Source organism: Erythrolamprus reginae, chromosome 5, assembly GCF_031021105.1.
Source record: "Erythrolamprus reginae isolate rEryReg1 chromosome 5, rEryReg1.hap1, whole genome shotgun sequence".
Lineage (NCBI taxonomy): Eukaryota > Metazoa > Chordata > Lepidosauria > Squamata > Dipsadidae > Erythrolamprus > Erythrolamprus reginae.
The window spans coordinates 21,182,336-21,205,132 of record NC_091954.1 but is presented as its reverse complement, the minus strand read 5'-3'; the positions used below and the strand labels follow the sequence as shown (position 1 = coordinate 21,205,132).

The 22,797-nt window shown below is 40.3% G+C and overlaps 1 protein-coding gene across 2 annotated transcripts in view; it reads left to right on the top strand.

Moving 5' to 3' along the window:
* Positions 1–20,926, top strand: part of UNC5B (unc-5 netrin receptor B) — a 291,780-nt gene extending 270,854 nt beyond the window's left edge. Inside the window, exons 13-17 of one of the 2 annotated variants that reach the window (XM_070752210.1) lie at positions 2,143–2,376; positions 10,988–11,137; positions 13,231–13,395; positions 16,421–16,599; positions 20,138–20,926. In XM_070752210.1, the coding sequence (XP_070608311.1) occupies positions 2,143–2,376; positions 10,988–11,137; positions 13,231–13,395; positions 16,421–16,599; positions 20,138–20,303 (894 nt within the window). In that variant the 3' untranslated portion in view covers positions 20,304–20,926. The remainder of the gene's footprint in view (positions 1–2,142; positions 2,377–10,987; positions 11,138–13,230; positions 13,396–16,420; positions 16,600–20,137) is intronic. The other variant, XM_070752211.1, reaches the window with a different exon arrangement.
* The last annotated feature ends 1,871 nt before the right edge of the window (positions 20,927–22,797 follow it).

The following is a 22,797-nucleotide window of genomic DNA, read 5'->3' as shown; positions in this document are numbered from 1 at the left end:
TGTGGATCGAGGAGGACGCCCAAGTTGCGAACCCTCTCTGAGGGGGTCAGTAGTTCCCCCCCCAGGGTAATGGACGAACAGATGGAATTGTCCTTGGGAGGCAAGACCCACAGCCACTCCGTCTTGTCTGGATTGAGTTTGAGTTTGTTGACACCCATCCAAGCCCCAACAGCCTCCAGGCACCGGCACCTCACTTCCACTGCATCGTTGACTGGACATGGGGTGGAGATGTACAACTGGGTATCATCTGTGTACTGCGTACTGATGATACCTCACCCCATGCCCCATGTCCTTGGATGATCTCACCCATCATGATGATGATGATGACGACGACAACCACGATGATATTGGAGTGAAGTCTTATAGAAGAAGTTGTAGTCCCAAGTGTTCAATATGTGTTGCTTATCTTAGCAGTGTGGTGGCCTAGTGGTTAGGTTAGGTTAGGTTTATTGGATTTATATGCCGCCCCTCTTCGCAAACTCGGGGCGGCTCACAACAATAATAAAAAAACAGTACAGTACATAATACCAAATCCAATGCCCACCCATCTAGTTACAATTTAAATTAATAATCTCATAAAAACAGTATATATAAAAAACAGGCACACAGTCAATCAATCAACAAAACAACATGGGCAAGGGGGAGGTGTTTTAGTTCCCCCATGCCTGACGGCAAAGGTGGGTCTTAAGGAGTTTACGAAAGGCAGGGAGGGTGGGGGCAATCCTAATCTCAGGGGGGAGCTGGTTCCAGAGGGTCGGGGCCCCCACAGAGAAGGCTCTTCCCCGGGGTCCCGCCAGACGACATTGTTTAGTCGACGGGACCCGGAGAAGGCCAACTCTGTGGGACCTAACCGGTCGCTGGGATTCGTGCAGCAGGAGGCGGTCCCGAAGATATTCTGGTCCGGTGCCATGAAGGGCTTTATAGGTCATAACCAACACTTTAAATTGTGACCGGAAACTGATCGGCAGCCAATGCAGACTGTGGAGTGTTGGAGTGATATGGGCATACTTGGAGAAGCCCATAATTGCTCTCGCAGCTGCATTCTGCACGATCTGAAGTTTTCGAACACTTTTCAAAGGTAGCCCCATGTAGAGAGCGTTACAGTAGTCGAGCCTCGAGGTGATGAGGGCATGAGTGACTGTGAGCAATGACTCCCGGTCCAAATAGGGCCGCAACTGGCGCACCAGGCGAACCTGGGCAAACGCCCCCCTCGCCACAGCTGAAAGGTGTTTTTCTAATGTGAGCTGTGGATCGAGGAGGACGCCCAAGTTGCGGACCCTCTCTGAGGGGGTCAATAATTCCCCCCCCCAGGGTAATGGACGGACAGATAGAATTGTCCTTGGGAGGCAAAACCCACAGCCACTCCGTCTTGTCTGGGTTGAGTTTGAGTTTGTTGACACCCATCCAGGCCCCAACAGCCTCCAGGCACCGGCACATCACTTCCACTGCTTCGTTGACTGGTTGAAGATACTCATCTTCCACTTGGCAGGGTTAGAGTTCAATTCTCAGTAGCAGCAGATATTTCTCTCCTAGGGCCCAAAGAAAAAAAATTCTGCTGCGAACTCCGCATCAGAAAGGACATCTAGCCAGTAAATGCTCAGCTCCATCCAGTCACCTCAACTCTGGATCCAGCCTGCAGGGCGCATAAATTTGGCTTGTAGGGCTGCCCTGGAAATAGCAAATGGTTGGGCCCACAGTGCCTCTGATAACCAAAATGGGGCAATGGTGGAAGGGGGCTTTTTGGCCTGGAAAGCCTCCTGCAACATTTTGCAGGGGGTTGGAGGGAATAGCATTGAAACAAGCCTGCAAAGACTTAGGGCTGGGGGGAAAATTTCTTCAAAGGGAATGGGAATAAAAAATCCTGCAAGCCAGGAAGATTGTTACTACCTCATTAGGGCTGAAAAAAACCCCTATTTTTTGAAGGGAATACCAATGGAAAAAAGCCTGCAAGCCAGGAATAGCCGGGAAGGTCATTAGCATCTCATTAGGGCTAGAAAAAAAACTTTTAAAAGCTGCATTTGGAGTATAAAATGCACCCGGATTTTCAGCCTCTCGTTAAATTTTCACGTACTCGTTTAAATGGGCATCCAGGTGGAACGTGCAATGTTTTTAATAACTCCTTACCCCCTTTTCTTCCTCCAGGAAGTTGTGACGATAGATGAAGAGACGTTAAATACACCTTGTTACTGCCAGCTGGAACCCAAGTGCTGCCATATCCTGCTAGAACAGCTTGGGACATACGTCCTTGTGGGAGAATCCTATTCTAGGTCAGCCATAAAGAGACTGCAGCTGGCCATCTTTGCTCCCACCCTATGTACCTCACTGGAATACAATCTCAAAGTCTATTGCTTGGAGGACACACCTGATGCTTTAAAGGTAATGCCTAGCTGAGGTTCTGCCTTCTTTCCCCTTCCCTCTTGTTAATGTATAAGCAGAGTAATCCTTGTTTACCGAGGTTGTGCACACACAGAAACATTTAGATTAGTTGTGAATAACTACTCAGCCACACACAGATATACTAACTTGAATTAAAGTTTCCTTTGAGAAATAACACATTCAGATTAAACAGTCTAAAGTCTGCGGAGAGGGACGTCATACAAATGTAATTAATAATAATAATAATAATAATAATAATAATAATAATAATAATAATAATAATAGAACTTGGGACAGCTCACAGCATGTATAGAAAAACAAGAAACAATAATAACAATCCAATTAATACATTAAAAAACAATCTTTGAAATTCTAATTAGAAAAACTATCAATATCATTCATTCAACAATCAAACTAAAGCATTCATTGGTCATGGGGGAAGATCTAAGGAAGCTCAGGCCTGGTGGCAAAGATGAGTTTTTAAACTCTTTCCGAAGGCAAAGAGGGTGGGGGCAGTATGAATCTCCGGGGGGAGCTGATTCCAGAGAGCCGGGGCCCCCACAGAGAAGGCTCTTCCCCTAGGTCCCGCCAGCCAACATTGTTTGGTCGACAGGACCCCAAGGAGACCAACTCTGTGGGACCTCACCAGTCACTGGGATTCATGCAGCAGAAGGCGGTCTCGGAGATAGTTTGGTCCTATGCCATGTAGGACTTTATAGGTCATAACCAACACTTTGAATTGTGAATTTGATATTTGTGATCCTATTAAGAAAACCCTCAAACCATAAAGGGCAATTTTTCCTTCATGACACTGAATGCTTATTATTATAAGATAAGCACTGAGTTGCTTATCTTAGACTGTGCAAAGTGATGTTTGCTCCACACAGTTTTAACGGAGACTTGACATATGTTTTAATTAAAAGAGGGGGAAATCACAGATGTATCTTACATGGTTTTGTGGATCACACCAGCAATGGTGTAATTTGATTGGCGATTTAATCATCTTTGCCTTAGCTTATCATCCACTATTCAGTTCACCAGCAGCCGTGCAATCACGTTGCAGAAGTTGAAATGTAGATACCTACAAGATCAAAGTTTTACCAGCTAATGGTATATCTATGAGGTGCAATGGCTCAATGGCTTAATAACAATGGAGATGGTTTCAGCTCCAGCACTTTGAGTCCTTGCAAGTGGGTGGTGGGGTGAGCTCCCATCACTTGCCTCAGCTTATGACTTACTTGCTATTCAAAAGCATGCTCTATGGGAGTAGATGAAATTGGTACCACTTCGATGGGGAGACGAGCTGTGTTCGGTGCAGGCAGTCAGAATTCTGATGGCTCTGAATATTCCTGGTTGCTCTAGGAAAGGTGGAACCTTTGGGTGAAGCTTAAGGAAAACTCATCTTTCTTTCTAATGTAGAGCCAGCTTGCCCTCCTGTGGCACATTTTGGGAAGAGCTCATTTCTCATAACAGGGTTGGTTACCTTGGCAAGACAAACTAGTACTTTGCAATAGCATTGTGGTCTCCTGGCCATGCACTAACAATAATAATTGGTATATCTATGTCTGTTCTTCAATGGGAGAGATAGATGTGGATATCATTATTACAGCTTTCATATCACCCAGAAGTCTTCAAAACAGGAAATGTAACTATTAGATCAGTTTCCATGGTCCATTGTCATTCTTTATTTCACTGGACGCATCTCAATCTGTATGGCCAATGATGAAGAATTAGGTTATACATTTGTAATGGAGGAAGTAGACTGCGTTAGATCTGGAAAATTTTGCATAAATTACATCAAGTAACACAAATAGATTAATGTCTGAACTACCCTTTTTACCTCCTGAAATGCATAAGAAACTAAATTCCTAATAAATGTTCTAAATGTCTTTATGTATTTTCATTAGGACTGGAGTGTGTCCCATAAAGTTAAAGATTAGTTCATCATGCTTATAAATTGCTGGATTTCTCTACATATATGCTTATGCTCCATATAAATGCATTAAAATTGCTTAATGTTATATATGCAAACAATTAATGTGGCGATCAAAAGATTATCCATTTTTGAATTTTCATCTTTAAATACCTGCACCTTTTAGAAACACTTTTTGGCTTTCTTTCCTACTTCTATACTGTACTGTTATCTTTCCCATATTTTTTAAGAAAGCTATAATAAGGTATTCAAGAAAATTGGTTGCTCAGTACTTCCTGTCCAGCTCTCTCATTTGCACTGATTTTGGACTTCTCTGCCCCAAAGAAGGCTTGCTGGTAATCCAAGCATGCAATGTGACTTAGAAAAGTGGTTACTCAAGGGAGCAAAACAGCCTGATGCAATGAGTTGAAAAGTGACCCAGAGTTTAGTTTCAATAATAAGTTCCTTTAACCCATTCCCTTAGGGAGCAGCCCTGACATTTTCCACGCAGCTCCCAGGAGAAGAAAGAAAGCATTGCCAGGCCTATTTTGTGCCCTAGTTTGAAGATATAATAAAAAGTAACTATTAGTTTTTCATAGTTTTTGCAAAGCAAAATACATTTTTCCTATTATTACTAATGTAGATAATGTGTAGACTGCTAATTCTGATGCAAATATTGAGATGAAAGAAAACAAAATAACAGTGGCCCAGCATAGACTGAATGGTGCTCTAGTCATGTATTGTAACTCCTTAACCTAAATATGAATATCTTGGAATAATAATAATAATAATAATAATAATAATAATAATAATTTAATAATTTATTAGATTTGTATGCCGCCCCTCTCCGGAGACTCGGGGCTGCTCACAACAATAATAAAAACAATATTAGAGCAAAACAAATCTTTAATATTAAAAAGAAGCATATAAAACCCTATCATATTTAAAACCAAACAACACATACATACCAAACATAAAATATAAAAAAGCCTGGGGGAAGGTGTCTCAACTCTCCCATGCCTGGCGATATAGGTGGGTCTTGAGTAGTTTACGAAATAGTTTACGGAATATTGTTTTGTCAAACAGTTGACAACCTTAGGAAGCTGGGGAAAAGGCTACAGAAAGGAAGAGTTACTACTTTGCTCTTTCATTGCTGCAGCAAAGAATAGAATACACAGGTGAAACTCAAAAAATTAGAATATAGTGCAAACGTTCATTTATTTCAGTAATGTAACTTAAAAAGTGAAACTTAATATATGAGAGATATTTATAACAAGCAAGTCAAGATTGTTCAAGCCATAATTTATCATAATTGTGATGATTAGGGGGTACAACTAATAAAAACCCCAAATCCCCCATCTCAGAAAATTAGAATATTACATGCAATCAATAAAAAAAGGATTGTATATAGAACAATATCTGACTTTTGAAAAGTATAAGCAGAGTTGAAATCCACAAGTCTTGAAGTTGCCGGGTTTGAAGACCTCTGTACTAGCCTGACCTGTTTGAGGGCCTCCACCAGTATGTTTTGATTTGGTCAGGTTCTGGTCTAAATATCGGACTTTTCTCCATAAGGTCTTCATCTAATTAATATAATGGCATCATTTACCATTTTATCATTCCCTTCCAGGCAGTGTTCCCTCTAATTTTTTGGGGGGGGTGGGCGGAAAAGTATAGTGTCTGAGTTTAGTGCCCTTCAGGACTGGGCGGCACAGAAATAATAAATAAACAAACAAACGAATGAATGAATGAATAAACAAACAAACAAACAAAAAATAAATTAAAAACCCACCCTGTTTTGCCTCAGAGAATTTCAAAATAAAATACTGCACTGTGTGTCTATAACAGTGAGCTCATAATAGGGCAACTCTATCAATATCAAAATGCCACTTAAATAGTTGAGCTAGTTTCAAACTAGATTTTGATTTTCTTTCTCTCTTCCTTACTCCCATTCTTTTTCTTTCTCTTTTCCTTCCTCTCTTTTTTCTATCTGTTTCTCTCTCTTCCTCTCTCTCTCCTTCCCTCTCGCTCTTTCCCTCTCTGCTTCAGGGCAGGTTTGGAAAACTCTGAGTTGATGATGATTTTTAAGTGAGCGATTACTCACTGCTCAGCTTAGAGGGAACTATGCTTCCAGGGTGATCTGGAGAATATGGAACCAAGGAACACACATTCTGATTTGTTATCTTAACTTGTATATTTTATTTTATTTTATTTATTTATTTGTCCAATACACAAAGAAGGTTAAAGAGAGTAAACATGTAGTAATATATATCAAAGAAAGTGTAGAAGAAAAGATAAAGAATAAAATGCATCAATGAAGAATAGAGGAAAAGATATATGAATGGAAGAGAAGATATATGAGATATAGGAGAGACAATTGGACAGGGGACGGAAGGCACACTAGTACACTTATGCACGCCCCTTACTGACCTCTTAGGAACCTGGTGAGGTCAACCATGGAAGGGGAAAATGTTGGGGGTTAGGGGTTGACACTATGGAGTCCAGTAATGAGTTCCACGTTTTGATAACTCGATTGCTAAAGTCATATTTTTTACAGTCAAGTTTGGAGTGGTTAATATTAAGTTTGAATCTGTTGTGTGCTCTTGTCTTGTTGTGGTTGAAGCTGAAATAGTCATTGACAGGGAGGATGTTGTAGCATATGATCTTGTGGGCAATACTTAGATCGTGTTTAAGGCGTCCTAGTTCTAAGCTTTCTACACCCAGGATTGTAAGTCTAGTTTCGTTTAGTATTCCAAGGCCGCCCCGAGTCTTCGGAGAGGGGCGGCATACAAATCTAATAAATTATAAACTATAACTAAACTAACTAACTTACTGAGTGGGGGTTATCTGTGAGATTTTGTTTATTCAGTTTATATATGAGGTTCAAATTATTTTTGCCGATGTGGAGAACAGAGCATTTATTGGTTGATATTTGAAGTTGCCAGGTGTTAGACCAATCTGAGACAAAGTCAAGGTCTTTTTGGAGAATAGCTGTGTTGTCCGTGGTGTTGAAGAGTTTTATATCATCAGCAAAAAGAACACAGTTGCTTGTGATATGATTGCAGAGGTCGTTGATGTAGAGAATGAAAAGAGTAGGTCCTAGTACGCTGCCTTGGGGAACATCACTTTTAACAGGGACAGGGGTGGAAATGATGCTCCCAATTTTGACAACTTGTTGTCTGTTTGACAGGAATGCTGTAATCCAGCTGTGGAGGGATCCTGAGATGCCATAAGATTTGAGTTTTAGGGGTAGTTTGTCGTGAACCACTGAATCAAAGGCTTTGCAGAAGTCAATAAATTGCATCAATGGATTTTCCTTGATATGACCCAGTCTGCCCTTGATAGCAACTCACAACAAACAAGACCAGAATAGGTTTACTTGTATGTTTTGTTTTGTTTTATAGCCAAGTTTTCTTTCTGATCAAAGTATTAAGGCCAATTATGAAGGAACCACAAGAAACTGCTTAGTTTCTGTTCCTCTGAAAATACCTATTGTCAAGTTATTTTCAAAGCCTATCAATAATGTTAGCATCTCTTTGCATCCTAATGAAAGTGACCCATCATTCTTAATGAAGTATAACTCTCCATCTGCCTCCATCTACAAACCAGAGTGATTAGTTCCAGCAATCAACACACCAAGCTGGTATTTCAAACCTTACTGTGTTGTGCGTTTTAACCTTGATGTCACAACTGGTGTTCAACCTCTCCACTCCCATCCCAAACCCCAGTTTAAAGTAGCTTTTAAAAAAAAAGAACTCTGGAAATTATCATTTTCCATTTTAATAAAGGATAAAGCTCAAGAAATTGAAGGTTGTAATGGTATGTAAGAGGAATGGAGGTGAATGCCTTCAGGCAATGAGCTCTACCTATTCGCTCCTTGAATAAAGCTTTGATCAGGATAATGTTGTGAAGGATGCAAATATAAGATGGGTGCTTTCATTATTGCTATTTATTATTATTATTTTTAGGTAAGTGAGAAACCTGCATTATAAAGAAGACTATGTAAATGAGCTGAAATAAGTCATAAAGAGATTACTGATGTTTCCAAGTGATTGGTTGGTTTGAATTACGGCATGTGAGAGCATAGTGTACTAGCATAGCTAGATGAGATTAAGTTAAATTTAGCATCTGCACATTCAACAGGTTTTGCAGGGTTCTCCAAACTTGGCAACTGTAAGACTGGTGGACTTTAATTCCCAAAATTCCACAGCCTGCATGGCTGGCTGGAGAATTCTGGGAGTTGAAGTCCACCAGTCTTAAAGTTGCCAAGTTTGGAGAACCCTGTTTTAGAGCATTAGAGAAGTATTAGGGGATAGCTGGTATTAGGGGATACCTGGTGCCCAAAGTAGGTATTATGGGTGTCAACTCAATTTCATTGAGGGCCACATCAGGGTTGTGTTTGGGAATGGGCATGGAAAGAGTGGGCATGGGCAGCTTGGCATCACTCATGTCAGGATGCCTGTGGTGGCCCAAGTGCTCTGCCAAAGGGCACCCAAGCAACCTTTTCGGCTGTGATGGCCTCCTGCAACTCTCTGCCAAAGCAACCCTTCCAAGCACTATTTTCACTATCAGAGGTACTGCAGGCCACTCCTTTACTGTTTCCAGAGTGGCTTGGTGGGCCAGATCTAAGCACCCCGCAGGCTGGATTTGGACCCCGGGCCTTGAGTTTGACACTCCTGTCTTAGAGAGAGGGGGGGGGGGAAGAGACCTTGCTCAAACTTTTATTGACTTATTCAAAGAGATACCAAGATGTATTTTGTAGATTGCTGGTAGTTCATCTGTATCCAATACTTCAACAAGCATGGAAACTCAACCTGGAACCTAGAAATACAAATAGTCATGTATGTCAGCCCTCTTCAACCTGGTATCTTCTGTTTCAGTTGGAACAGGAATTCCCAAACTTTGAATGTTAGATTGGCCTTGTTAAGCCAAAAGTTCTGGGAACTGCATCAGAGGTGGGTTTTAGCAGGGTCTGACCAGTGCTGGAGAACCTGTAACAAAATTTTTGAGTAGTTCGGAGAATAGGGGTATACCACCTCTGACTGGCTTCGCCACCATCTATTTTCTGCCTCAAATGGGGATTTTGCAGTAATTGTCCCCTGGAGTGGGGAGGGAATGGAGATTTTACAGCATCCTTCCCGTGCCACACCCACCAAGCCAAGCCCACAGAACCGGTAGTCAAATTATTTGAAACCCACCACTGAACTGCATATTTGGAAGATGCCTCTGAGGAAGGCTATTACAAGCACAGATGGCCTGCCATGCTCCGGTAGCGATTTTCAGGATGCACATGCAATTGTGCATCCCCAACATGTGCATGTGCACCCCTGCACAAGATTTGGCTGCTGTGTATGTGCAGCATGTGAAATCTGATGTGAAGATGGTCACGCGAGTGAGATTTCGGTGACTTTTACTGGGTTTTTGCTTCTGCGCATGCATGGAAGCAAAAACGTCAGCAAAAATTGCCAAAATCTTGCTTACACGTGCATTTTCTTGCAAGATTTTGGTTGCTGTGCATGCGCAGCAGCCAAAGCTCTCACCAACATGCGCGCTTGCACCCGCAAGAAGCCCATTTATTATTATTTATTTATTTATCAGATTTGTATGCCGCCCCTCTCCGTAGACTCGGGGCGGCTAACAACAATAATAATACAATGTAAACAAATCTAATATTTAAGTTAATTTAAAAAAAACCCAATTTAAGAAACCAATCATACATACTGACATACCATGCATAAATTTTATAAGCCTAGGGGGAAGGGAAATTCTCAATTCCCCCATGCCTGACGACAGAGGTGGGTTTTAAGGAGCTTACGAAAGGCAAGGAGGGTGGAGGCAACTCTGATATCTGGGGGGAGTTGGTTCCAAAGGGTCGGGGCCGCCACAGAGAAGGCTCTCCCCCTGGGTCCCGCCAAACAACATTATTTAGTTGACGGGACCCAGAGAAGGACAACTCTGTGAGACCTAACCGGTCGCTGGGATTCGTGCGGCAGCAGGCGGTCCCGGAGATATTCTGGTCTGGTGCCATGAAGGGCTTTATAGGTCATAACCAACACTTTGAATTGTGACCGGAAACTGATCGGCAACCAATGCAGACTGCGGAGTGTTGGTGTAACATGGGCATATTTAGTAAAGCCCATGATAGCTCTCGCAGCTGCATTCTGCACAATCTGAAGTTTCCAAACACATTTCAAAGGTAGCCCCATGTAGAGAGCATTACAGTAGTCGAGCCTCGAGGTGATGAGGGCATGAGTGACTGTGAGCAGTGACTCCCGGTCCAAATAGGGCCGCAACTGGTGCACCAGGTGAACCTGGGCAAACGCCCATGCACCTGCAACAGCCTGGGAGGGTGCACCAGTAGCGCCAAAAATGGCAGGGTGTTTATGTTTCTTTCATGCATGTGAATGTATACAGTTCAATATAATACAAAGTGTAAGAAATGAGATAGGTAACAGATATGGAGTATGACCTGTTCAACAATGTACGTATATATTTTTTCTTTTTTAAAATCAATATATTTTTTTTAAATAACAGCAGTCCTTTACTGATTATAGGGTAGATTTATACACTATCTGTCATTAAATGTAGTCCATTTCATGTTCCTTCACGGTCTCACCTATTTTGTATCACTTTCCCAATTGAATTGCTTTCTGGTGTTTTACTTTATGGTGCTTTTTCTTTTCTTTTGTTTGTCTCTAGGAAGTCCTTGAAATAGAAAAGACCCTTGGCGGCTATCTGTTAGAAGAGCCCAAGCCTCTACTGTTTAAGGACAGTTATCACAACCTGCGCCTTTCTGTTCATGACATCCCTCATTCACTTTGGAGGAGCAAACTCCTAGCCAAATATCAGGTGAGTGCTTTTGACCTGTCAGTTCAACACCAGATTTAAGAGTGGTTCCAAATTTAATTAGTAAAGTATTCGAATGTGCAGAACTCAGCAAGATGTCAATGGACCTGCAAGACAAGGATGAATCAGAATTTTATAAAACCTGGGACAGGTGTACAACTGGCTCAAACATAATAACTGCTAAAAACTGTTATAACTACATGTTATAACTAATAGGATATCACTATGAATAACGATTGCCTACCTTTCTCTATAGACCGGAAGAAACTAAAGGGATATCTACAAACCTACTAAGTTTTTAATCATTGATTTAATTAAACACAAAAACCGTTGTTGATATTATACCATTGCAAAGATAATCGAATATTTTATATTACACCAATAGAACTGGATAAGATGGATATCAATGTAAAGAATAATTATATAGGATAAATATTATATTGTACTAATAGGCTGTAGAAGGAAGTGCCAATGGGATGTTTGGCATTAATGTTCAATGTTGCCTTTTTATCTTTTTTCAAAGAGATTGGACATGCCATATTTGAATATATATATATATTCATATTTGTTGAATATATATATATTTGTTGAATATATATTGTTCTGTCGGGCTCTCTGGTAGACTCCTCCCAAAAATTCACAGGTACAAATTTCAGACACACACACGTTTGAAAATTAAAAACAATGTTCTTTATAATTTAAACTAAGCCTTCTTTTGGTATAGCAAAGAGCACTGGTCTCCAAACAAACTGGTAATTTGTACAAGTCCCTTATCAGTTCTGTGATACTTAGCTTGCAGCTATGAGGCAATTCGCAGTCCTTCTTCTTTCACAAAGTGACACACACTTTGCTCTGGTTTAGTTTCAAAGCAGGGAAAAATCAGCACACAAAAAGTCAGTAAAGCAGTCATGAAACACACTGATCAGATAATCCTCCACAATGGCCAAACCCACAGGCTGCTATTTATAGCAGCCTCACTAATTACCACAGCCCCACCCAACCACAGGTGGCCTCATTTTCTTTGATAATAATCTCTCAGTTGTTGTTGCCTATGCATCGCTCTCTGCATGCGTGGATATATCATTAACTCTTGTTCTGAATCCAAGGAGGAGCTAGATAATTGATCTCCTTCTGAGCTGTCTGCCACACTCTCCTCCTCCCTGTCACTCATGTCTTCTTGGTCAGAGGAGCCTTCATCAGCAGATTCCACCGGGGGCAAAACAGGCCTGCAGCATTTGGATGTCTCCCCCACATCCACAGTCCTTGGGGTAGGAGCTGGGCCAGAGCTAGCCACAACAATATATATATTTGTTGAATATATATATATATATATATATATATATATATATATATATATATATATATATATATATATATTTGTTGAATATATATATATATATATATATATATATATATATATATATTTGTTGAATATATATATATATATTTGTTGAATATATATATGTTTGTTGAATATATATATATATATATGTTTGTTGAATATATATATATATATTTGTTGAATATATACATATTTGTTTTCATAGATTTTCACCTGTATAAGTATGTAGGTCTTGGCATATCCCATGTAAGATTGAGTGAATCTTAGAGACATTTGGACGAGGTCCCACTCGTCATCTTCAAACTGGTGCTTTTGGCTTCGTGCTAGGGAGAACAAAGCATGGTCTGAGCTGCCGGCCCTCTATAAATAGTGGTGGGTGGGTGTGGAGTGCTGGCTCAGCTGCTGTAAGTGGATTGATTGGCTGTGTTGAAACATCCTGATTAGTTGCTGGGGTAACACCTTGAGTAGTTGATGCAATTGATGTATGCAGATTAGTTGATGTTTACAGATTACGGATGACATCCTGAGTAGTTGTTGCATGTTGCCAACATTGGAGACCCCTGATATAAAGACTTTAAACCTTGTTTTTTGCTTCTCCTTGCCTGGAATTTGATATGAAGACAAAATACATGGGATTGATTTTGTTTAGTTTATTTTATCTTTTAAAGGGGCCCTCTGTAAATTTCCAGAATGGTGACATGTTGTGACACACACATTTGTTCATCTTTTCTGTTACTTTTTCTATTTCCTTCAGGAAATCCCTTTCTATCACATTTGGAGTGGTAGTCAGAGGGCACTACACTGCACCTTCAGTCTTGAAAGATACAGCCCAGCTACTACAGAACTTACTTGCAAAATCTGTGTTCGGCAAGTTGAAGGAGAAGGGCAGATATTTCAGTTACATATTACACTTGGAGAGGTAAGAAAGGGGAACTTAGATAAGAAAAGTGAATGGATGGATGGATGGATCGATCAATCAATCAATCGATCGATTGATCGATGGAGACAAAAGGAATAGGATATATATTTAATAATGGGCCTAGTAGTTTCTCTGAAACATTGTATTGGCCAGATACAATCGATAAAATATAGGCTAATGTTCATGTTAGGTTCCTCTAGTGCAGCGGTTCTCAACTTTAACAACTTTTAAGATGGATTTCAATTCCCGGAATTTCTTAGTCAACATTCTAATTGGGGATTTCTGGGAGTTGAAGTCCACACATCTTAAATTTACCAATATTGAGAAACACTGCTCTATTGTTTAATTTCAGCCACGATTCACTTCCACTTCTGCTGTTTCAAATGTCATTACTATTATATGGACAGTTAAAGAAAATCATATTTCTTATTGTCTGCTAATGTATCTTTGATATATCCATCTCTATTCTACTGGATATTAACAATACAGCCTGTTCTTTCATGTAATTGTTGTGTATCAGTTGGAACCTGCTGGATATTTTAAATATCCATTTCAGTCAGAAGTGAGTTCCTCCCAATTCGGACTAGTTCTGTAGAACTGGTAGCAACTTGGTGGCCAGGGTTGCTGGAAACAGCAGTGATTCAGATCTGCCACACCCCCAAGTCGGGGGTGTTTTTTTCTCCTGTGCATGCGCAGATGCTTTCTTTTAGCACTGCGCATGTGCGAAGTGCAGGGGGGGCGCATCACTGAGATAGATAAATAGAAATGGCCAAGTGTGATTGGACACACAAGGAATTTGTCTTTGGTGCATATGCTCTCAGTGTACATAAAAGAAAAGATACATTTGTCAAGAATCATGAGGTACAACACTTAATGATTGTCATAGGGGTCAAATAAGCAATCAGGAATATACATATATTCAGCATATAAATACAATAAATAAATAAACAATATTGTTTCCTGAACCGGCAGTGAAGAAAACCAGAATCCACCCCTGATTTGTGTTTTTATTTTAATTCTGGACAAAATATTATTGCTGAAACTTTTTTTGGAAAGCTCATGAAAGCTATCAAAACTGTTCAGCAACCAATTTGGTGGATGTACTTTATATATGGCAAGAAACAAAGCAGTGGGTGAATTCTCCTTCAGGCATTATACTGTGGTTGCACTTGAATTAGTGTTAGCCAACTTCAGCTGATTTTGAAAAGGCTAGGAGACATGGAGATATGTCCCTCACCCACCCACCCACTTTTAAAGGGCCACTTTTCAAAGCAGCCTCTCTCCTACTCGCCCACTGGCAGCAGCTGTGTCATCAGAAGGGCAATAACTATTTAAGAAGAGGGCAATAACTATTTAAATCTCAGCCCTGAGGCTCTTCCTGTACTTCTGAGATCATGGCTGTTTAGCCAGTTACATACAGATTTGTACAATTTCCTATTAAAGTTAGGAAGTGCATTATTCAAAACATTTCAAAACCACCCTCCCTCCCCCTGCAGACTAATTTGAGATTCCTGTCCTAATGTTGAAGGCCCATTATAGTTCAGTCATGCATGGCATTATTAGATAGCTGTTTCCTTCTGCACTTACCGAGGCAGGATAATTTGATGGTGCTGTGAAGATCACCGTTTATTTTTAAGACATGATACCCTTCACGTTCCTATTATTTTGATTTTTAGCATTTAGTAATTTTCCTAGTGCATTTTACTGACTGCTCCCTCCCCCCTCCAAATGCTTCTGGTTTTGTTTGTCTAGTATGTGGCAAACAAACAAACAAAAAATTCAAAGTTTTGTTCTGCAGCATAACCAAAGCTTCAGCTAATGTAGTTTAGAGCAGTGTTTCCCAACCTTGGCAACTTGAAGATATCTGGACTTCAACTCCCAGAATTCCCTAGCCAGCATTCACTGGCTGGGGAATTCTGGGAGTTGAAGTCCAGATATCTTCAAGTTGCCAAGGTTGGGAAACACTGGTTTAGAGGGTACCAATTCTGCTAGCTTCATTGCTGCTGCTAGCCACCAAACACCTAATCAGAAAATTGGGAATGCTGGCTCCGTTCCCTTCTGAACAGGCTTTCAAAATTCCAGAAAATGTAACCATCATTGCTCAAATGCCAGTAGAAGCCAGCTCCAATACTATTGTGTACTGACTACAACGAAACAAGATGGGACCATTTTCACACGTGAAGTTGATATGGGCTTTTAAACTTTTCTTGTGTAAACCTCTCTAGAAGTTTGTCCATTGTTTCAGTGACTAAAACCCAAAGCAGAATCATTTGTTGTATGCATATACATATGTATATTTGCCTCCCATCAAATACAGTATGTGGTTTCTGTTTATAGTAAATCTTTCAAAATCCATCTTGAAAGTGCCAGAAGGCAGACCGATTGTCACCTGAGAATATTTTTTGTTTTTTTCTTGTAAATCATGGTTGTCATTGAACTTGTGAGGTTGTGAGACAGTTTGACATCTGTAAATGACAAAATGGAACATATCAAGTTTTTAAAAATTTCCATATTTATCCAATTAATTGCTCAGCCTGCAAACCGGGGTTTTTTTGTTATAAGAGCTCCATTTGCATAATAATATACACAAGCCATTTCCATAACAACAAATGTATTGAATCAGCAAAATCCAAAATCACAGTTTTATTGTTTTTCCACCTCAAGCACAAAGTTCAGAAATGATTTCCAAGTGGAAACAAATTTATCTATATTATTTTCTTTAATTAAAGCAGTCGATTCATCCATCTCTGCTAACTTCATTAGCTTTTGCAACCAACCACCCATTGTAGGAATTAAAATATATTCCTATTTTTGTGCATAGAGCTATATAAAAGTAAAAAAAATGAGACTGTATGTTATTATCTTATTCTACAGGACTAAAGAGAGTCAGAACTCAATGCTTTTCTTTCTTTTTCCTGTTCTCCCCTACACTTTGTCCCCGTTTTCCTTATTTATTTTCCCATTATTTTCATTTTTCTTCATGTTTTATATTTTGATAAACTAATGCAAATTTCAAATTTTAAAGAACTCCAGCTCCTTTGATGCCTTGCGGTCCTACACTGGTGGTGCCATGATAACCCAGCTTGGACCACATGCCTTCAAGATTCCTCTGTCCATTCGGCAGAAAATCTGCAACAGTCTTGATGCTCCTAACTCCAGAGGGAATGATTGGCGGCTCCTTGCCCAAAAGCTTTCCATGGATCGGTGAGTTTTAATTCTATGCTTTTATTGTCCCACAGGAATTAAACCAACCAAGGAAGTTGGTGAACTTGTGTATACAGTGTTCCCTCAATTTTCACGGGTTCGAACTTCGCGAAAAGTCTATCACATGGTTTTTCAAAAATATTAATTAAAAAATTTCTTCGCTGTTTTCCCCCCTATACTACGGTTTTTCCCGCCCGATGATGTCATATGTCATCGCCAAACTTTCGTCCGCCTTTAATAAATATTTTTTAATAAACTTTAATAAATAAACGTGAGTAATAATCTAAATGGTTGCTAAGGGAATGGGAAATTGTAATTTAGGGGTTTAAAGTGCTTGAGATACTGTCCATAGCCAAAAATAGTGTACAGTGGTACCTCATCATACGAACTTAATTGGTTCCAGGAGGAGGTTCATAAGGTGAAAAGTTCGTAAGATGAAACAATGTTTCCCATAGGAATCAATGTAAAAGCAAATAATGCGTGCAAATCCTTCAGGAAAATCCCAAACTTTAGAAGGGAGGCGAACAGAGGGCAGGGAGGAGCAGCTAAAGGGGGCGGGTGGAAGAAGCAAGGCTAGGCTAAAGGGTGAGTGGGAAGGAAGAAAGGCAAGGGGGGGCGCCCCTCCCTTTTCTTTTTTCAAAAGACACCGTTTCAGTGCCTTTGCAAGGATGCAAAATCTTTACTCCTCCAAGCTGCCCCTCCCTTTTCTTTCTTCAAAAAAGGGGAAAAAAGAAACCCCTTCATCCCAGCAACAGCTGCTTGGGTTCGTAAGGTGAAAATAGTTTGGAAGAAGAGGTAAAAAAATCTTAAACACCGGGTTCGTATCTTGAAAAGTTCATTAGAAGAGGCGTTCGTAAGATGAGGTACCACTGTATTTACTTCCGCATCTCTACTTCGCGGAAATTTGACTTTCGCGGGTGGTCTCGGAACGCATCCCCCGCGAAAGTCGAGGGAACACTGTAAATATTCATTGAAGTTGTTTGGTCATTTCAGCCCTGACCTGCAGAGGCACTTTTGAGAACCAATTCATTTAGATGCCGTAATTTAGCTGAATGAGATGATGTGAATGAATAGCTTATGGGGCCACCTACATGGTTTTTACCCATTTTGCCAATATCAGAATTCCTGCCTACAATACTGAAGAGATGTATGAAGCCACTAGTGGAGATTTGCCAGTAGTTCAAGACCCAAAGATGCTTTTCTAAAAAACACTGGACTTTATTTTTTCTTGAAGATGTTTTTTATCTTATCCAAGAAGTTTCTTTTGTTCTTGGGGTGAGAAGCAAAATGTCTTCAAGGAAAACCAAAGTTCAGTTGCCTTTTGAAAAAGCACCTTTGGGCCAACTGTGATCTGAATGACTGAGAACCTCCATGGACATTTAGTAGGATAAGAAGCGATGACCAACATAACCACTTTGATTAGAACCAGAGATATAAAGGGATCCAACTTTGATGATGTTCTGAAAGTGTTTGAATTCCTGGGCATTCTCCCTGGACTTAGAATAATTATGAGGACTTGCAGGCTCCTCTTTTTTTCTTGCTATATATGGTTATTTCTCCTGGATGTACAGCTTCTATTTTTTCTTTCATTTTCCCCTCCTTTTTTTAAAGTGTTGGCTGCCCAGAGGTATCTGGTGTCAGGCAATCTCTAAGTCATAAATAGAACTACAACAAAGGTGGAAAAAAGTAGATTAAGTTCAACAGTCCTGATTGAACAAGATTATCTGTGTTTAATCTTCAAAGCCTGGTTTTAAAACCATAAGGTTCTAAACAGTTCAAATCCGAATTATCTGTGATAATATCTCTTTCAATAGTTAACAACCTGGATCTGCCACAACATAGAGAAAGGGCCTCTTGTATGGTTCAGAAGATAGTTGCCTGGTTGGGTAATAATCTTCTCAACAATAGAATGTCTTTTCCAGGGGTCCCCAAACCTGGCAGCTTTAAGAATTGTAGACTTCAACTCCCAGCTTGCCTGTAATAATAAAAGAAAAAAAATAGGAACTTAAATATAGAAACTGGTTAATAAATTAGCTCAGTTCATTACATGTGTGAATCAGCTTTGGTTGCCGTTCGTTACTCAACTTCTATTATTTTCGATATTTTATTTCAATTATATGATATTTTTGGCTTTATCAGTCACCAGACTTAGTTTGTGAGATGAATGGCTAAATAAATCTAAATCATCATCACCAGCCCAAAGTTTCAATTACGTGGAAGTTTAAAGCAGTTTATTTAGTATTATTGGGCTGCGCTGTTAGTTGAAGAACATTTACCTGGAGTCCTGGATGTATACAAAGAACTATTTCATACGTTCCTTGAAATAATGTTTAGAAATCCTAAGGGCAATATGATGGGGTTGTAATGTCTTAGTTGATTTATTGACAGGGGAAGCTTAAATAAAATATCTCATCCCCATGATTTTTCCTTAGTCCTTAATATTTTTATTTTATAGTCTCATATTTTTCTCCACTGGCCTTCTTACATAAACCACTCTGGTCCTGAAAATAATTATGATTTCTCGGTTCTGATTTCATGGTGGTATGGATTTAATTAGGATACTAGTTCACTTATTTATTTATTTATTTATTTATTATTTATTTATTATTTAGATTTGTATGCCGCCCCTCTCTGCAGACTCGGGGCAGCTCACAACAAAATACAGCAATCATAACAAATCCAAATAATTTAAAATATTTAAGAAGATTTAAAAAGAACCCCATTTACTAACAAACACACACACAAACATACCATGTATAAATTGAACATGCCCGGGGGAGATGTTTCAGTTCCCCCATGCCTGACGGCAGAGGTGGGATTTAAGGAGTTTACGGAAGGCAGGGAGAGTAGGCGCAGTTCTAATCTCTGGGGGGAGTTGGTTCCAGAGAGTCGGAGCCGCCACAGAGAAGGCTCTTCCCCTGGGGCCCGCCAACCGACATTGTTTAGTTGACAGGACCCGGAGAAGGCCCACTCTGTGGGACCTAATCGGACGCTGGGATTCGTGCGGCAGAAGGCGGTCTCGGAAATATTCTGGTCCAGTGCCATGAAGAGCTTTAAAGGTCATAACCAACACTTTGAATTGTGACCGGAAATTGATCGGCAGCCAATGTAGACTGCGGAGTGTTGGTGTAACATGGGCATATTTAGGAAAGCCCATGATAGCTCTCGCAGCTGCATTCTGCACAATCTGAAGTTTCCAAACACTTTTCAAAGGTAGCCCCATGTAGAGAGCATTACAGTAGTCGAGCCTCAAGGTGATGAGGGCATGAGTGACTGTGAGCAGTGAGTCCCGGTCCAGTAGGGTCACAACTGGTGCACAAGGTGAACCTGGGCGAACGCCCCCCCCTCGCCACAGCTGAAAGATGTTTCTCTAATGTGAGCTGTGGATCGAGGAGGACACCCAAGTTGCGAACCTTCTCTAAGGGGGTCAGTGATTATGTGAACAATGGCTTCAGAACAGAATATTTCAATAACTAATGTTGATGTTGAAGGTCAAAGTTGATACTTGCTAAGCTCTCCTACTCTCTACCTTATTTAGGTACCTAAATTTCTTTGCCACCAAAGCCAGCCCATCGGGTGTGATCCTGGACTTATGGGAAGCTCAACATCAAGATGACGGGGATCTTAACACTCTGGCCAGTGCCTTGGAAGAGATGGGCAAGAGTGAGATGCTGGTTGTCATGGCAACAGAAGGAGAGTGTTGATGCAACTGTTGGAGACTTCCAGCCACGTGGAGGATTGAGTAAGAGAGGGACAGGAAAGAAAAAAAAAACTTAACAGAGGAAAAAAAGCTCTTTGGAACCAGTGGGAAACAGTTGCAAAGAAGGAGCTGAGCCAAGGCGCTGAAGGATTCAACTCAGGTTTCTTCTCCTTCTCATACTCTTCCCTCCTGAAATCACAATCAGCCTTAGAAATTGCGGAGTTTACAAGCAATCCAAGTGTTAAAGACTCCTTCCTCCTATTCCTCACAGCCTTTGGATTACAGCTTGAAAGCAATGCATCATTGCTAACGGTGACCACAGCCTCAGGCAGCAGCGTGTTCTCCCAATCTCTGTTGTCTCTGTGTGTCTCTTATTATGAGGGCTGCTGGAATCTGGGCTGTTAATTTGTTTGGTTCTTTGTTGATCTCTTTTTGACTTTCTCTTTTCCCATTCCCTACTTTGCTCTTATTTCTTCTTTTCTAGCATTTATGCTTTGAAGAGTTGAGTACAATTTAGTAAAGACAACTCCTGTTCAGAAGCTTCAGACAGCTTAAAATATCCACATGTACAAGGGAAAAAAATGGAAATCCGTTTCTTAGGAAACGCAAGTAAATGTATTATCCAGATCTTTGGATGCATCCTTTTTTAAAAATATATATATATATATAAATATATATTAAGAATCTTTCATCTATGTGAGAGCAAGAATATCTTGGCACACAAAGAGAAAGAGAGAGAGAGAGAGAGAGACTTTTGGCAGTAAATTTAAAAATGGTCAATGTATGTCAGGAGTCTCAAACTGGCAGCATGCATTACCCTGTTTCCCCAAAAATAAGATGTACCCCGAAAGTAAGGCATGTCAGAGGTTTTGCAGAATTTGCTAATATAAGGCACCCCCCCGAAAATAAGGCGTAGTCAAGTTTACATACGGTACGGTGGAAAAACATACGGTACCATTCAAAGCTGTTCATAGCGGTACCGTAATAATGTGGCGTCCCCTGATGGCCCCTTCCATCACTTTGTACCATCCAGTACAGCAGACACAATCTGCTGCTGTCTCACCGCCATTACAGTCTCCACTACAGTGCGTAGACTGTAGTTCCTCTGGTGGCCGGAAGCTGCAATAGCGGGAGTATACTGTTGTACCATATAAGTGCTGTCGTTTGTGTGGGTGGGTGCCATACTGACAGGTACCGTACCGTAATCAGTGTACCATACGGTACACTTTCTTTGGGGGTGTCAGCTTTTCTGCCTGTCAATTTGTCTTATTTGAGAAATATAAGGCACCCCCCGAAAATAAGACGTAGCACAACTTTTGGAGCAAAAATTAATATAAGACAGTGTCTTATTTTGGGGGAAACACGGTATCACATCAGATGCATCACTTAGAGGCCACGCCCACCCCAGTTCTGCAAATGGGGAAAAGGTTACAAAACATCAAAGGACAGTAACATTATGCGGCAAGTTTGACACTTGTGATATATATATCTGAAGCTTGGTGGGGAAGGATTGCTAGTAGGATTAGAGAAAAAAAATGAGGGTCTAAAAGGACAAATTGTGTCCTTTTTCACATGGTGTTTAATTTTCTTTTATTACTATTATTATAGTTCACCATAGTAACAAGATTGCCAGAGTGTGGGAACAAGCTAACAATCCATTCATAGCATAACGCACTGACTTCTGAAAATGTAGTTGTAATGTGGGGTCAGATGTAAAAGCCTATAATAATCGGACATTTTGGGGTATACAGATTTGGAAGGCGGGGGTTTTTTTTAGAGCTTTCTGGGAAGACCAAAATATTGTGCATTCTTCCCAGCCTTCAAAACAAGTATAATCTTATTTCAGTTATGTCTCAACTCACTGCCTGCTTTGTGGCATTTATTCTCCTCTGAATTCGGTTCTTTTGGTGGTCCAACTGGAATGACACTCTGGCTAGTATCACAGTAGCTCCATTAAATTTGTCTAAAACTGTTTTACATTGTACGGGCTATATAGCATCAATTCTATACAGTGAGCTAAAATTCAATTGTACTTGATATACAGTGGTATCTCGGTATTTGACTGCTTCAAAAATTTGGTACTCAATGCATTTTGATGCAAAAAAATATGTTGCCCCAGTAGTCGTAGTTTCTTTCATACTTGGTGTGCTACAAAAGGAAGTAGGGGAACAGCTGCAGAGAGCAAACAGGAAGTTGACCGTGCTGGGAAGCTAGCCGACATAGGAAAAAGGACTAACAGAAAAAACTTCCCAGCCAAAACAAAGAATCACATGATGAGTTACCTAGTTTGTTTGGCACTTAGTACACATTGTGCTTCCCGGAACCAATTAACGTTGAATACTGAGGTACGACTGTACAGGTACAGCCTACAAATATGTGTTTCTCAGCTGTGTTCTAAAGCTCTTTTTAACTGTAGCAATGTCAAAATAGAATGATAGAAACCTTAAATGTGGAAGTATTTTTGCAGTCTTATGTCTGAATGATTTGGGGATAAGTTG